The sequence below is a fragment of the Lemur catta genome, chromosome 9 (genome assembly GCF_020740605.2).
Source record: "Lemur catta isolate mLemCat1 chromosome 9, mLemCat1.pri, whole genome shotgun sequence".
Lineage (NCBI taxonomy): Eukaryota > Metazoa > Chordata > Mammalia > Primates > Lemuridae > Lemur > Lemur catta.
Window position 1 is genome coordinate 18,317,895 of NC_059136.1, and position 16,244 is coordinate 18,334,138.

The 16,244-nt window shown below is 44.1% G+C and overlaps 1 protein-coding gene across 2 annotated transcripts in view; it reads right to left on the reverse strand.

Moving 5' to 3' along the window:
* The window catches only part of OTUD7A (OTU deubiquitinase 7A), a 91,099-nt gene that overhangs the window by 21,811 nt on the left and 53,044 nt on the right, over positions 1–16,244 (reverse strand). Inside the window, exons 5-7 of one of the 2 annotated variants that reach the window (XM_045560412.1) lie at positions 7,690–7,791; positions 4,491–4,618; positions 3,640–3,752 (exon numbers count right to left, since the gene is read on the reverse strand). In XM_045560412.1, coding sequence (XP_045416368.1) covers positions 3,640–3,752; positions 4,491–4,618; positions 7,690–7,791 — 343 coding nt within the window. The remainder of the gene's footprint in view (positions 1–3,639; positions 3,753–4,490; positions 4,619–7,689; positions 7,792–16,244) is intronic. The other variant, XM_045560413.1, reaches the window with a different exon arrangement.

A 16,244-nucleotide genomic window follows, 5' to 3' on the forward strand; every position in this document is an offset into this window, starting at 1 on the left:
GAACTAACACCTCTTGTATTATCCTGGATGGAGCTGGAACCCATTCTTCTAAGTGAAGTTTCACAAGAATGGAAAAACAAGCACCACATGTACTCACTATGAAATTGGCACTAATCGATCAACACTTAGGTGCACATTTGGAAGTAACATTTATAGAGTGTCAAGCAGGTGGGAGGGGGTGGAGGGGGTGGCTATATTCACACCTAACGGATGTGGTGTGCACTGTCTGGGGGATGAGCACACTTGTAGCTGTGACTCTGGTGGTGCAAAGGCAATTTATGTAACCAAAGCGTTTGTACCCCTTTAATATTCTGGAAAAAGAAATCTGACCTGGATCCCACATCTGCAAAGTAAGGACACCTTACATGAACGAACAGACGCTTTTTCTGCTCAGTTTGCCGATGAACGTCATAGAGCCTTAAGGCATATCCGCAGAACGCCTCCTTTCCCACGCGGGGGCTACCCACGGCCTGGGAGCGCCAGACTGTGGCGTGGGCACTGCCCAGGAATGAAATGCCACTTGCTTTTCCTTAAAAGACTGGCTGAAATTTATGACTCTCAGACTGGGAGTTAGGAAATCATTTAAGATTCCAGCTATTTCTGAAAAAGGCCAATAAAGAAGAAATGCAGCCAACACATTGCCAGAGAAATGACAGAGACTCAACTGTGATGAGGAAGCAGAGCAGGGAGCTGTGAGGACAGCAGGGATCTGGGACAGAACACACCCTGAGGCGGGTACTGGGGGTCCCTGCCTGTCCCCGAGGCTCTGCTCTGCTCTCCCCTTGTCCTACTGGCCTCTCAGCTGTCACTTCACTTGTCTCAGCAAAGGGAAAAACAAGTAGTTCTTTTAAAAGGGAAAGGTAAAGGGAAAAGAACACAAATGATCATCTTCCCCCCACAGCTCAAGCTGTTGATTCTTACACCTGCTCTGCACTCGCCTGTGATGGGCCTTCACAACACACCACGCAGGCAGCAGGCACCCCACACCCACCCACTGGCTGAGCACGACACAGTCTTAATAAACGTTACTTCCACAGGTGTAAGAAAGCCCTTTCTAAACACTTTCAAATCTGTGATTTCACCACCCAACACCCACAGCTTCAGAGCACGCGGCAGACTGCTCTCCGGGCTGCAGACCCCCCAGACCCCCTGTGCTTGCCTCTTTGCAACGTGGCGACCCCTCCTTCCATCCAGTGACAGTCTTTCTCTCCACCCCGAGGCTGGCAAGTCCACGTGACTTGCTCTGGCCAGAGGGACATCAGCACACGTGATGCAAGCAGAGGCTCGAGATGCATCTGCACATGGCGGGCTGCCCTTGGACTATATCGCAAAGAGCCTGAGTTTCTGCAAGGACAAACGCCCCCGCAGAGAGAGGCCCAGCTGAGAGCCAGTTCCCAGACCCAGTCTTGTGAGTGAAGCTATCTGTGACCATCTAGCCCCACCCAGACGAACTGTCACCCGGCTACATCTCACGAGGGGCTCCAGGCACTTCCAGGCCAGACTGCTGATCCATGGAACGTGAGCAAAACTGATGGCTGCTACTTTAAGGCACACAGTTTAGGGGTGGTTTGCTACACACCGACCAAAAGCTGACAGCTTGGCATGGGGGGTACTACCAAGCGCATGTCACCGATGAACAAAACTGAGGCTCAGAGAGCTTGTGAGACATGCTCAAGATCACATGCCCAAGCTGGGACCAAAACTCGGACATTTAAGTCTGGGTCTCAGGTCAGCGTCTACAAGGCAGGGTCCTTTTCCTTGTTCTCATATCTCAGTTGGCCTGAAACTAGAACAAGTACCCTGACACCTTCACTAATTGCTTTTGGAGGTGTTCTCAGTTTCAGAGCAAGTAACTGGGTTCCTCTTACTATGCACCACCCTCTTTTCCCAGAGTGTGCACAGCGTGGGGCCAGGGGCTGTGTATGCTTGCTGGCGATGGGTGGCCTCGCTGCAGCACTGGTTTCTGCGCTGAACTGCAAAGCTCAGGGCGGAATTATCCTTCTTTCTTCTGGGGAGCATCCCTCTTCCCAAAGCATCCCACCTGGGCTTGAGCCCCCAGGATGGCAGCTCTGGTGACGGGTGAGCCAAGTTCACTCTTGGCTAGAGAGGGCCATCCGATCCCCGGCAGCAGCCCTTATTGGAGGCACATTCTGCACATGGTGTCTCAGGTCTCGGCAGCAGCAGCAGCAGCAGCAGCAGCAGCAGCAGCAGCAGCAGCACCAAACATCTGGTTTTAAGTTGTTTTGGCCACAGAGAATTTGCAAGTAGGAGCATCAGAACAAATTCCTCCTGTAGTTCTGAGCACACCCCTGCTCACAAGCACCTGCCCTTGCTTGGGGACCGAGGCAATGAGTCCTCACTCTCATCACCCCAGCCCAGAGTGGTGGCTTTGTTTCAGGCTGACCCATCGCCTGAGGTTCTACAGACTCCATTGTATTTGAGCGTTGTAGAGCCCAGTCAAAAGAGGAAACGATAATTTTTTTTTTTTTTTTGAGACAGAGTCTTACTGTGTTGCCCACGCTAGAGTGCCGTGGCGTCAGCCTAGCTCACAGCAACCTCAAACTCCTGGGCTCAAGTGATCCTCCTGCCTCAGCCTCCTGAGTAGCTGGGCCTACAGGCGTGCGCCTGCATACCTGGCAGGAGTTGTGCACTTGGGCTTGTGGTTTCTGAGGGTCTCATCCTTGGACACAGTCTCAGGCACTGCTGCTGGTGCCGCGGACCCTGTTGGAGCCTGTCTTGCAGCCGGGGGCCTTGATTGAGGGACCACCAGGCCTCACTGCGGAGGGTGGGTGAGGACCTAGATGGCGGCTGTGGGGCCTGTGAGCCCGAGGGCGACTTGGAGCTGCATGCTGTCCTCTGGTCCTTTTGTGGGTCTTCTTGGTGTCAACGCTCACACTCTCTCATGTTTGGCCGAGACCTTTTCTAGGAGCAGCACTTTCGCTTTCAGGTTCAAAACAGTATGAGCTAAAGAATACACCATGGCCAAAGACTCCATGGCTGTCTCACCTGGCCACACTCTTCATTCCATACTAGAACACGACAGGTGAGTCTGCGGAAGCAAGCTGCTCCCAACTGTGTGCAGCTGCGAAGCCTTTTTGGCCAGAAAATCCATGGAGCCCTCTGGGAAGCGCCAGGCCAGCTTAATGAACTTTTACTTTCAGTGTGACTTTTTGAAGTCATAAATTGGTTATTTAGTTGGGGAAAAACCCAAACCCAGCAGCCTGAGCCTTCTGAGCCTGGTTTGTGCAATGGCGACGTGTGGGACGACCACCATCACATGCCACCTCCGGAGCTGGCTGTGTCCTGAACCTCCGCTACGGCCCGCCGCTGCCCACCCTGCACGGCGAGGTCCGAGGAAGATGGGCCTGGGGGCAGCCCGGTGAGCTCACCTCTGCCTGCTAAATGCACGCGGGGGCTGCGTACACTTCCTCCCAGTGTTTGGCAGGGGCCAGCCAGCGCCCACAACCCTCTCGTGTGTCCTCATCTGGAATCTAATGCTTGAAATCTGGAGTCTTTCTGTCTTCTACAGCTCAGGTAAGAAGCTTCCGTGCTCTGCCCACACCACCTGTCACGCTGCTAGTGTCCCTGGGTGGCCAGGAGTTCGAGGTGACCTCTGGGGAGAGCAGGGGCCTCACTTACCCCCCGCCTGTGCCTCCGTTCTTGCTGAAGTGCGTGCGCGGCTCGCTGGAGGCCAGCTTCAGCAGCTCCGTCCACTCTCTCTCCCACTCCTCCTCCGTGTACACCAGCCCTGACTGGCACAAAGGGCAGTGGGAGGAGGTGGGGGTGGGCCCAGCGGTGCTGCCCCGTCTCCTCACCCTCCCCACCAAGGCAGGCCTGGGCCAGCTGCGCCGACTGTCCGGCTCGGTCCAAGCCCCACCAGCACCCAGGCTGGGCACACGTGTCAGTGGCCACTGCCTCCCCGCTCCTTGCTGTGGGCAACATAGTTTCAGAAACCCCAGTCTCTAATTTTAGAGCTATTGGGAGTCCACCCACCCACAAAGGTCATTCCCATGGTGTGGGACAGAATCAACATTCCTGTGCATGCACCTAGCTCAGGGCTGGCCATTAAAAAGTTGACAGGGATAACAGGCCAGTTTCAATCAGAAAGCGGGCAGAGTCTTTTTCCAGGAGGGCAAAGCGATAATGTTCACCATGGCCAGGGATGACTGGGATTTTCTTTAGACTGAGCTCACACATCGTGGCTGGGGCCGTGGGTTGCACCGACAACGGGTGATCATGCAATTCATTGCCCAAGATCGGGCACTTTGGGGAGTGAAGGTGGATGGTCTTCATAATTACACCTCAAGGAGGTGTGAGTGGACACGTGGTCGCAGTCTGCTGGGGCCGTGCTATTGTGACAGGGATCCTCTTCCATGGGCCAAAGTGTGGAAATGTGGGCTTGGGCCTGGGGCCATGCTCTGGATTCCACCAGGGCCTGAGGCTGTGCCTGGTGTGGGTCCCGGGCTCCAGCCACGCCATCAGATACCAACCTCCTTGTTCTGCTGCGTCTGCTGCCACCTCCACCTCCGCTTCAGGGCTTCCCTCTCGGCCCCTGTCCGCATCATGGTGTAGAGAGCTTTCCGCAACACCAGGTCCCGGTCGTGAAAACCCCACATTCCTGTAGCCAGAGGCCATGGGGAGCAGAGGAGAGAAAGGACGTGAGGAGGGGATGAGCTAGAGGTGACTCAAACCACCCTGACCCACTGGGCTGGCCTCCCGTGTCTGCACGCACAAAGGTACCTCCTTAATCAGCTGCTCCATTTTCGTCATTAGCTCATAATTCCCCTCCACCCTTTTTCCTGAGGGACCTAATGGTCACCGTCTAGGTCTTGCATTCGGGTGGGAGACTGCCTAGGGGGATAAGTTTGTGATGTGTCCTCACATAGGGCCTTTAGCATCCCGGCTTCCCCAGGGTCTCCCACATCCGATGTCTGTAGCCTTGGGGCATCTCAGCTTCCTGACAAGCAGAGTGTCAGTGGACACCACTGCACACACCTGGCCCAAGAGAGCTTCCCAGGGAGACGGTCTCACCCCTGCTGGGTGTCGAGGGCACATACAGACAAACTAGCCGTCTCTGAGCGTGTGCCCTAGGCGGCTCAGATGAGGTCAAGAAACCCAACCCACGGGAGCAGCACCGAAGAGAGAGGCAGCCCTGGCCACAGGGAACTCATTCATTCATTCATTCATTCTTCAAGGTGCTGAGAATATGCATGGCAGCGACCACGACACGACACACTACGTTCCTAAAATCTCATGGAACACACACTGTGGCAAAGTGGGAAGTGAGGCAGCCATGAAGTTAGCATGTAGTGTATGATATCAGGAGTGGTGGGTGTATCTGTTACAATGTAAATGGAGACGTCATCAGCTGGAGCAAAGGCCCCAGTGCGTGACAGAGGGAGCCGAGTGGATGTCCCAGGCACAGGGAAAGGCCAGGGACAGGCCCAGAGGGGCAGCCCATGGGGTGTACTTGAGAAAAGGCAAGAGGGAACGGTGGCTAGAGCCAGGATCAGGGGGCCGAGGCAGAGAGTGAAGGGTGTGCTTGCTGGGAGCCTCAGGAAGGATTTCAGAAGAGGAGCAACGTGAGCTGACTGATGTTTGTAAGGCTCACGCTGACTGTGCATCCTTGGACAATCACTAAGGACTGCCGCAGGCTTTCTAGCAAGCGAGGCCTTTGCCTCTTTGTACAGGATGGAAGGGGGTGAGTGGCCATCACTGCTCCTTGCTCATCCTCAGGCCTGTGTCAGCTGCCTCCTGGGACTCCCCAGGCAGTCTCTGCTCCTGCAGAGAAGGGCTCTTGGTCCCACGCGTGTCTGCCTATAAGCCTGGCTCCAGGATTGCTGTCATCATTTCTGTGTGTGCCCCCAGCCCTAGCTCAACGGCAGGCCTGGTCCTCAGGTTTCCAAGGAGCACTGCTGGTGAATGTCACATGGCCGCTTTGGGCAGTCCTGGTCCTGTGAAGTTTAGCTACATGAGCACAGAATGAAAACAAAGCACTGGGATAAAAGGAACAATTGGTGATGAAGTCTGGGCTCACTGCCGCGCCGGGGACTCTCAGAGGAGCCCTGGGGAGTCTCGGACCAGCCTCCCTGCAGGTGGAGCGAATGCAGCCTGAGGGAGGCTCTCCCCTTCCAGGGAGGCCTGGGGGCCGCTGTGCTCACGGGGGAAAACCTGCCGTCAGGGGACACCAGCACGGTGTGGATTTGAGAGATTTCTTCTTTTGGTAAAATACGTTCAATAATAGGGGAATAGTTAGCATTAACTATTATGATGAAATACAACCTAACTACTAAAATCATGTGTTTGGAGCATAATAGCATGGAAAATTCTCAATTAAATTTTGAAGGGAAAATGTTGGATTCAAACACAGGAAGATCATCATTTCACTCGAAGAACAGATCAAAGTGTGGAGGACAACATACCGCACTGTTAAAAGTGGCCGTGGCCGGGTGGTGAAATTACCGATTTTCATGTTCTCACCAAGATGCATGTGGAGTACTATTATAATGCCAACGAGCACGACGTGCTCGCCGTGACTGGGGAGGAAGCAGGTGGGAGGGCATCTCTGCCTCTCCCACTGTGGGTCAAGCCTGTGGAATGTTCCTCTTGCTCTCGGTCTGCAGCCTACTCTGGGCACTGCTGGGCTCCTCCCAGACCCTGGTAGGTTTCCCTCGAAGCCCTTTATAGCCTCATCTTGGTCCAAAGAAAGGTGTCGGGGGCTGGCCCTTGCTCTGGGTTTGCCCGGGGAAGCGTCTTTCACCAACAAGGACCACATTCCTGTCTGAGGGTCCTGTCTCCTGGAAAGACTCTATCGTCCAGGGCTGACGAGGAACAACTGGCCCTGACGTCAGGAACCCTGGCGCAAACTCAGACTCACCTGTCAGAACGGATTCAGCCTTGAACCTGTGAGGCTGGGCCTAGAAGGGGATAATTGAGCTTGCAGAAAGTCTACTATGACCCTTAGTCATCCAAATATTGCCAGCCACGCCTGCAGGTGCAGCTTTTTGCGAGCAGGAAGCTCATAGCTCCATCAGAAAAGGTTGCTAACTCTCAGCTGTATATTGTAACTGTGCTGATTCCCCCATGATTCACCCAAGCAGTACCTACGTCTGTCTGTCAGTCAGGGCTCTGCGGTGCTCTGGGAATCCCCTGCCCAGAGCTCATAACCAGTTGTTCCTTTTGAGCCCAAGCCAACTACTGATGGCTGTCATCACGATGGCTCCGCTTCTTCCCAAGCTCATGTACCACTCTCCAAACTTCCTTGAGTCTCCCCTAGCTCAGCCCTGCCTCCAAACACCCTGTGCATTCCTGCCTCTATGCTTTATCCATGTGGTCTCCCACAGGGAATGTCTTCTCTTCTATTCTTTTAAGTTCTTCAAATCTCAGTAAAGATCCCACCTCCTCCAGAAAGTCCTCTTTGATTGCTCCTCACTCCAGGCCACTATTTCTAATTCCTAACCCTGAAGCCTCAAATTCAAGGCCTCCTTCTATCATGACAGGTCTCTTCTCGTGTGTATTCTGTCTTTCCACCAAGTGTGAGCTACTTGACAAAATCGGTCAGGATTGTTGGGCTCCATGTCTTAGGGACTCTTCCAGATGACAGTGACATAGGTGCATATGTCTGTGCTTTAATAATGCACTGAACAGGCCTGGAGCCCTGCCACCCTCTGTCTGTGCTGTGGAGCTTACCCAGTGAGGCGGCATGTAAAAGGCAGTTCCCATCCCCTGTCGTGGCCAAAGGAAGAAGCCGTTTACAGCTCGTGCACACAGTGGACCACCAGTTCAGGCGACCTGGAACAGAAGCTCCCTTTAGAATAGAATCCCAGAAAAGGTAGGAAACATTGGGAGTGTATTTGCTAAGTAGGTACAAACATTGGTGAAATATTTTCTAGAGGATTTCCGTAGAAAGGTAGAATATTATGGCTACTTTTTTCTCAAATAAAATATAGATTTATTTTTTCCCCTGAGATAAGAAATGGTCAAATCCTCCCATCACCTAGCAAGAGGATTAAGAAACACAAAACCAAAGCCTTTGCTCCTTGGATCTGGGACTATATTTTACACAAATTTTAAAGTTTATCTTTAATTTCCTTGAGCACATTTTCTCCTCCTGAAAGTAATTTTTTCTTCAATCATCCCTTTTTTTGATGCATATGTACCTTTGAAAGTATGTTTTATGTTTTATTTAATACATCAAAACCATTACAGCTACTTAGGTGTAGTCATGTTAAATTTCATTAACGCTTACATCTAGAGACTTCTGGGAAGATAGAATAGAGGTAGTTTTCCTCATTCCTCCTCCTAAGTGCAACTAAAAGCTCTAGACATTATGTACAAAATAATATAAGAAGACTCTGAAAAGTGTAGAGAAGGTGGCAGACTGGCTAGGGACCTCAGGACCTGAGGAACAACATAATGGTAGTTTCCCTGGATTTCTTATATAGCTCACAAATAGAATGTAGAGAACAGAAGGAATAATCAGTAAGTGTAAAGGTAGAACCTAAGAATTACCCAATTTGATACTGGAGAGACTGGCAACCTAGAAAAAACAATGAGAGCAGACAGGAAAAAAAAAAAAAGAAGAAAAAAAGGAAAAGGAAAAGCATGTTCCCTTTAGACAGAATACCAGGAAAGGGGCAGCTAAACAAGATTGTAACTGCTTAGACCTTAACTACTCTATTCCACCCAAACACCACATGGGAATCCAAATTAAAAAATATAATACCATTTACAATCACTCAAAAATTTAAATACTTAGGTATGGATCCAACATAACCGGTTTAATATTTGTATACTGAAAACTATAAAATGCTGATGAAATGAACCAAAGATCTAAACAATGGACATACCATTTTCATGAATTAGAAGACTCTTAACATAGTAAAGATATAAATTCTCTCCAAATTGATCCATGGGTTAAATGCAATCCCTATCAAAATTGTAGCAAGTTTTTTTGTAAAAAGGAAATTATTACCAATCTAGAATTCTGTACCTTAGGTAAATAAAAAGAGTGAATTTTTTACCATTACACTTGAAAATATTAAAGGCAGAAGAAAAATGATCATGGAAGGAACCATAGTAAACAAAAGGAATAAAGAGATTTGAAAGGGCAAATATGTTGGTAAATATAAATAAATATTGACTGCTTAAAGCAGTATTAGTAGTGTCTTTTGGGGATTAAATTATATGTGGAATTAAAACATGTGATAGCAATAGCACAAACTATGGGAGTATGTAATAAATGACACAAATTCTAAGGTCTTTACATTGACCAGGAAGTGGTAAAAGCCAACCTAAGGTAAATTCTAATAACTCAAAGATGCATTTTGCAAATTGTAGGGTAACCACTGAAATCAAACAAGTTAATAGAAGGGATAACAGAATGATAAACATCCTCAGATAACTCAAAAGAGTACAAGAGAGAGGAAAAAAGAAAAACAACAACATCAACAACAGAACAAACAGCAAGATAATAGATTTAGATTTAAACCAAAATATACTGGTATTTATGTTCAATGTAAATAAATTACATACTCCAATTAAAAGACAGAAAGTTTCACTTATGCATTATGAACAAGTTCTGAAGATCCAATGTGTATAACATGGTGATTATAGCTAATAATACTATATTGTATACTTAAAATTTGCTAAGAGAATAGATCTCAAATGTTCTTATCACACACATCACGATGTGAGGTAATGGTTATGTCACCTAGCTTAACTGTAGTAATTATTTAACAATGTATATCAAAGCATCGTGTTATACAACAGAAATATACACAACTTTTATTTGTATATTTGTATAATTTAATTATATATTGTACATGTGGAAAAAATAAATAAAAATTAAAAATGTTACAGATACAAGAAAAAGAGATAAAGATTGTCAGCCTTGCTTATAAAACAACTATATGCTGCTGACAAGAGACATATAAATATAATAACACAGAAATTTAACAGTAACTATATAGGAAGAAAAAGATATACCATTCAAGACTAAGCAAAAGGAATGCTGGTGAAGTTCTATTGATATTGGATGAAGATGACATTATTAAAGAATAATTAATAACAGTTGATAATTGCTAAAGAGTTATGATAAGTAATCAATTCATTTGGAAAATATGACAATGCCAAATTTGTATGCACCTAAAACTTATCCGAAGAACATATAAAATGAATATTGATAGGATCAAAAGAGAAGCAGATAAACCCACAATCAAAATTGGAGATTTTAACAGAAATCACTTGATAAATGATAGAATTAACAGACCAATAAAACCCAGTAGAGATTAAACATAATGAAAGACCTTGAACCAACTGACATATACACAACACTGTACCTATGAGCCACAGAATAAATATATGTTCTTTTCAAATCACATGGAAAATTCTCCAGAATTGACCACATGATGGGGCCATAAAGAAAGCGCCAACAAATTACAAAAGATTTGAAATCATTGAGCGTATGTGCTTTGACTACAGTAAAAGTAAGCTAGAAATCAATGAGAGACAACTAAAAAAAGCAGAAAACCCCAGATATGTTGGGAATTATGTAGCATCCTTCAAAGAACTCATGAATCAAAGAAGTCACACAGGAAATTAGAATATATTTTGAACTGAATGATAATAAATATGAGTTATCAAAATGTGTGGGATATAATAAAGCCATGTTTATAGGGAAGCTTAAGTAATAGTTTTAAGTGCATATATTAAAAAAGAAAAAAGCCTGGAAAATAAATATTGCAAATGTCCACAAAGCTAGCAACAGCAATTTGACCTAATATATGTAGGCTGAAGTAGAAAAGGAATCAGTGGTACAGAAAACAAACATAAGTCAGAGCCAAAAGTTGGTCCTATGGAAAAAGGAACACAACTGTTACCCTTAGCAAGACTTACCAGAAAAAGAGAAAGAACAAATTTTCAATATCACGTATAAAAAACAAAACATCATTACATTTTCTACAGACATTAAATATAATCTATATATAAACACGTATATATACGTATCTTATATATAATTGTATGACAACCCATTTGAAAATGTTAAATAAAAGGGACAAATTTCTTAAAAAACACAATTCACCAAAATGGATTGACGGACAACTAGAAAATATATATTGCTCTTTATCCTTTAAAGAAACTGAGTTCATAATTAAAAACCTTGCCCCCAAAGAAAACTCTAGACCCAAAAAGCTTTAGCTCTGAACTTCTCCACACATCGAAGGAGAGAACAGAGAATAGAAAATCTGAGAACTTTCCCCAACTTGTTTTGTGAAGGCTGTACAACTTTGATACCAAAACACGCCAGCGACATTACAGGAAAGGAAGATGACAAGTCAGTCTCTCTCATTAATAAACATGACAACAATTATAAACAAAATTGCTAAATAGAAAATATTTAGCACATAAATCCAGCAGTACATTAAACAATCACCACATTGCCAACATTAAAGTTGGATTTATTCCAGGGATAGAAATTGGCTTAGCATTCAAAAATAATCCATTGGCAGTCTCCTGCTTGCAGGAGAGATGGAGTAGCCCAGGGCAAACCTGCCCGTCTGCCTGTGAAAAAAGCGATCAAATACAGCAATCATCTTTGGAGGGGCAGCTAAAAGCTGCAGAGGCACCTTGACCATTTCTGGCCACGTTGCTTTTTTCTTTTGCCTAATGGCAACCCCAGGCTGGCCTATGTGGTACACCCTCCAGGGGCAGTCCAGCGGAAAGGGGGTTTAAGGGATATGGAATTAATTATGATTCAGTTTTACAAAAAATAGCAATGTTTGAACAGATGATGGTCAAGAATTTTCCAAATTTGATGAAAGACAGAGATTTTAGAAGGTCTGTAAACCCTTATAAGAGTAAATACAAAGCAAACCATAGCAAAGCATACAGTAAAATCATTGACAAGTAAAGAGAAACTCTTAAAAGCAGAGAAAAAATATATAACGTGGAACACTAAGATAGAAGTCTATACACAATGGGATGAAAACATGAAAGCACTGAGAGAAAATAACCTGCGCTCTAGAGTTCTGTATGCAGGGAAATTATCCTTCAAAAATGAAACTGCTAGAGATACAAGGTAACTTCTCAATCTGATACAGGTGTCTTATGAAAACCCTCTGGCTAACATGATACTTAACGGTGAGGTACCGAGTGCTTTCAACCTGAGGCAGGAAGCACTACAATACTGATGAAGTCTGAGCCAGTGCAATATGAAGAAGAAATAAAAGGCATAAAGATGAGAAAGGAATGACTGAAACTGTATTTCTTAATAGATGGCATGATTTTATGTAGAAAATACTTAGGAATCTACCAGAAAACTCCTAGCCCTAATAAGTGAATTTAAATTTAGCAAGATCTCAGGACACAAGATCAATAAACAAATATTACTGTATATTAGCAAGAAACAATTAGAAAAATGAAATTAAAAACAAAATATTTAGGCATACATTTAATGAAAGATATGTGATATCTAAACTGAAAACTATAGAACATTCCTGACAAAATATAAAGAAGATTTAAATAAGTAGAGAGATTTATCATGTATATAGATTGGATTCCTTATTGATATTATATCAAATTATTCCCAAATTAATCTATAGACTTAACATAACCCCAATCAAATCCCAGAAGTTACATTTTAAGAAATTGATAAACTGATTCTAAATTTACATGGATGTGCAAAAAAACCCTAGAACAACCAATATAATCTTCAAGAAGAACAAAGTTGGAGCACTTATAGTCCCTGACTTCATAACTTATTATAACTCCATAGTAATCAAGATAGTGCAGTGTTGATTAATAAACACAAATAGATTAATGGAACAAAATACAGAGACCAGAACAGAGCCACACAGTTATGGTCAAATGATTTTCTATGAAGGCTACGAGGGCTTTCAATGGGAAAAGGAAAGTATTTTTCAACACATGGTGCTAGAATTATACATGGAAAAAAAACCTTCAATATCTACTTCACACCATAACACAAACTAATTTGAGGTGTATCACAGACATAAATGTAAAAACTAAATTTATAAAGATTCATAAATCTAAATATAAAAGCTAAAAGTATAAAGTATCTCAAAACTAATACACCTGACTTCATCAAAACAAAAACAAATCTGTCTATTAAATTACACCATTATAAAATTAAAAGGCAAACCTCAGACTTGGAGAAAACATTTGCAAAATATATATTTGAGAAAGGATTTGTAACTATATATATATTAGGAACTCCTACAAATTAATAAGAACCATATAATCAAGCCTAATAAAAATAGGCAGAGGACTTACAAAGATATTATACTTCACTGTTGAAGGATTTACAAATGGTCAAAAAATATATGAAAACAGGCCCAATGTTTTAGTCATCAAGGCAGTTCAAATTAAAACCACAATGAGTCCTTGTTTCACACGCTACTAGAGTGGTAATATTAAAAAGACTGGGAAGAGCCAGTGTTGGGGATGTGAAGCAACCAGAACTTTCATACTTTGCTGTTGGGAATGTAAAATGGCACAATGATTTTGCAAAATCTTTTGGCAATTTCTGATACAGTTCAACATACACTTACCATATGACCCAGTAATCTCACTCATCGGTATTTACCAAAGAGAACTGAAAATATAAGACTTGTACAAGGTTATTCATAGCAGCCTTGTTTCTCAGTAAGACTAGTTGCTAACAAATCTGGGATTGCATCTCTGAAATATTAATAATTAGCCCTTAGTAGTTAACTCAGGCTCTGTTTTTCTAGTGAATGTGTGCGGAGACATCTTCACTCACTCTTTCTCAGGAAGCTTCTGGAGGATGTACTCCACCAAAATGAGGGCGAAAACCAAAGGCAGAAAAATATGGGTACCAGGAGGGATGTGGGATGAACAACACAGGAGAGGGGCACAAGCAGCCTCAGGATCATGGCCACAGGAGACGCCGTTCTACCTGGATGGCAGGTGCATTTGTGCTCATGACAGCTTTTCAAAAGAATGTACCTATGACAAGGATATATAGCCTGGCTCATCTAATGACAGTATCTTATGTGTTGTGAAAGTGACACAAATGTCATCTACATGTTGCTTGTTGGATGATATTAAAATGGTTTTAAAAATTGCTTAAAGTTTATGGATGGTTGTATCAACTTTCTAATGTTATATAAACTACTATTGACACATATATTTTTTTTATTTGGGGGATTAAATATAACAGTCATGTCTAAAGGCCTTCAACTCTTTGAGAATTTCTATCAAGTGAGAATGTTCATAACAGGTATTTCCAAGAAGTCACAAAAACATATTTTAGTTGAAAATTCTTTGTTTAAAAAAGAGCATAATACTAATAGGATTTGAGCAATTGAAAGGGCAGCATATTATTTACATTTTTGCATTTCATCTAACATTATTAACAAGTAATTTTACTTAAAGGTGTTACTGCTTTTAGAATACAAATAATGAAATACGGGCCGGGCGTGGTGGCTCACGCCTGTAATCCTAGCATCTGGGAGACCGAGGTGGGTGGATTGCTCGAGGTTAGGAGTTCGAGGTCAGCCTGAGCAAGAGCGAGACCCCATCTCTACTAAAAAAATAGAAAGAAATGATTTGGACAGCTAAAAATATATATAGAAAAAAATTAGCCGGGCATGGTGGCGCATGCCTGTAGTCCCAGCTACTCGGGAGGCTGAGGCAGAAGGACTGCTTAAGCCCAGGAGTTTGAGGTTGCTGTGAGCTAGGCTGACGCCATGGCACTCTAGCCAGGGCAACAGAGCGAGACTCTGTCTCACAAAAAAAAAAAAAAAAAAAGAAATAATGAAATATGAAAGATAAAGGCTGCAAGTAATGCTTGAAAATTAAGGCCCTCAAAAGTATATTTATTTTAGAGTTAGAGATTTATTGCCTAATATGTTACCATATTAACAAAGTTTAATGTAATAAAACTTGTCAGTACTTTGTTTAAACTGGGTCCCTAACTGCTCTTCAGTGCTTTTGGGTTAAGATTCAGTAATTCTACTTTAATGACAGGTAGTTTTATTGACATAAAATAACTGTGCCCTTAATTCTAAATGAAAACATGTATGAAAATTAATACTACAAAAATTAAATAGGCAAGCATCTATTATATGAAGATGCTAATACTTATGCTAACAAATTGGTGTATTTTTAATACCCACAAATCACCTTATTAAGCTAAATGAGAAATGCAATTAAGGGCCTTGACAGTACCACTGGATGATCTGTTGGGGACATCACTGGAAATAACATGCAATTACTTAGTAACTTCTTTTTCTCTAGGCTGTGAAATAGCCTGTCTAACTGACTTCTAAAATGTCTTTTTGAACATCTAGGCTGGGAGATATTAAAACTGGGTTGCCACAAAGTAAAAGAAAATGATAAGATTCTTGCTTACAAAGGCATAAAACTCAACAGAGTGGCTGTAGCACCTGAGAGCCTGGGACATTTAATATTAGAGAGGGCTGGCCTTGTTCATCCTCTGGATTGGATATCAGCTACTAGTGGCTTCCAGTGACAGTCAACGGGTGCAGGGAGTGTTAGCACAGAATGGGGCAGAGGAGGGAAAGGGAACATGCTAATGAGGCAGGTGGTCTGCATTTATGTGGCAGACCCCATTGTTTGCCCACTTGTCAGCTTTTCCCTCCCATCCTTGCGGACAGAGCCTGCCTCTGTCTGGTGTTTCTCAGATGGGTCTCTCTCCCGGCCCTGTGGAGTGGATGTTGATAGAGCCAAGACTACCCATGCAATTCCATTCCCCTTGCTGGGCACTGGTGTCGGTGTGGCCACGTGCTATCACCTGGTCCCTAAGATGGAACAGGGCATCTGCTGGAGCAGCTACCAGTATAATCAGTCTTGCAAAATGTTCCTGCCCCTTAGTTTTTTTTTTTTTTGTTCTCTCCCCAATACCTCAGACTTTCAGACTAGTCAAGCCTAACAACTTGAACACTGTAATCTTCTTGCTCACCTAACTTCTGCATAGGACTTCCTGAAGACTCACCTTCCATCACTAACAGCCGACTTTAAATCAGACCACCTCAGACCCCATGACTTCAGACCCCACACAATCTGACCTGCATTCCACAACCTGCTATAAAGCCCTTGCCCTTAGTCAATCAGGAATATGGATTTGAGAAACATCTTTCGTCTCCCGGCTGACACCAACCACAATAAAACCCCTTCTTCCCTGGCAATACTTACTCGCTGTCTCAGTAATTGGAGCAACTGGACCTAGGCCAGACACT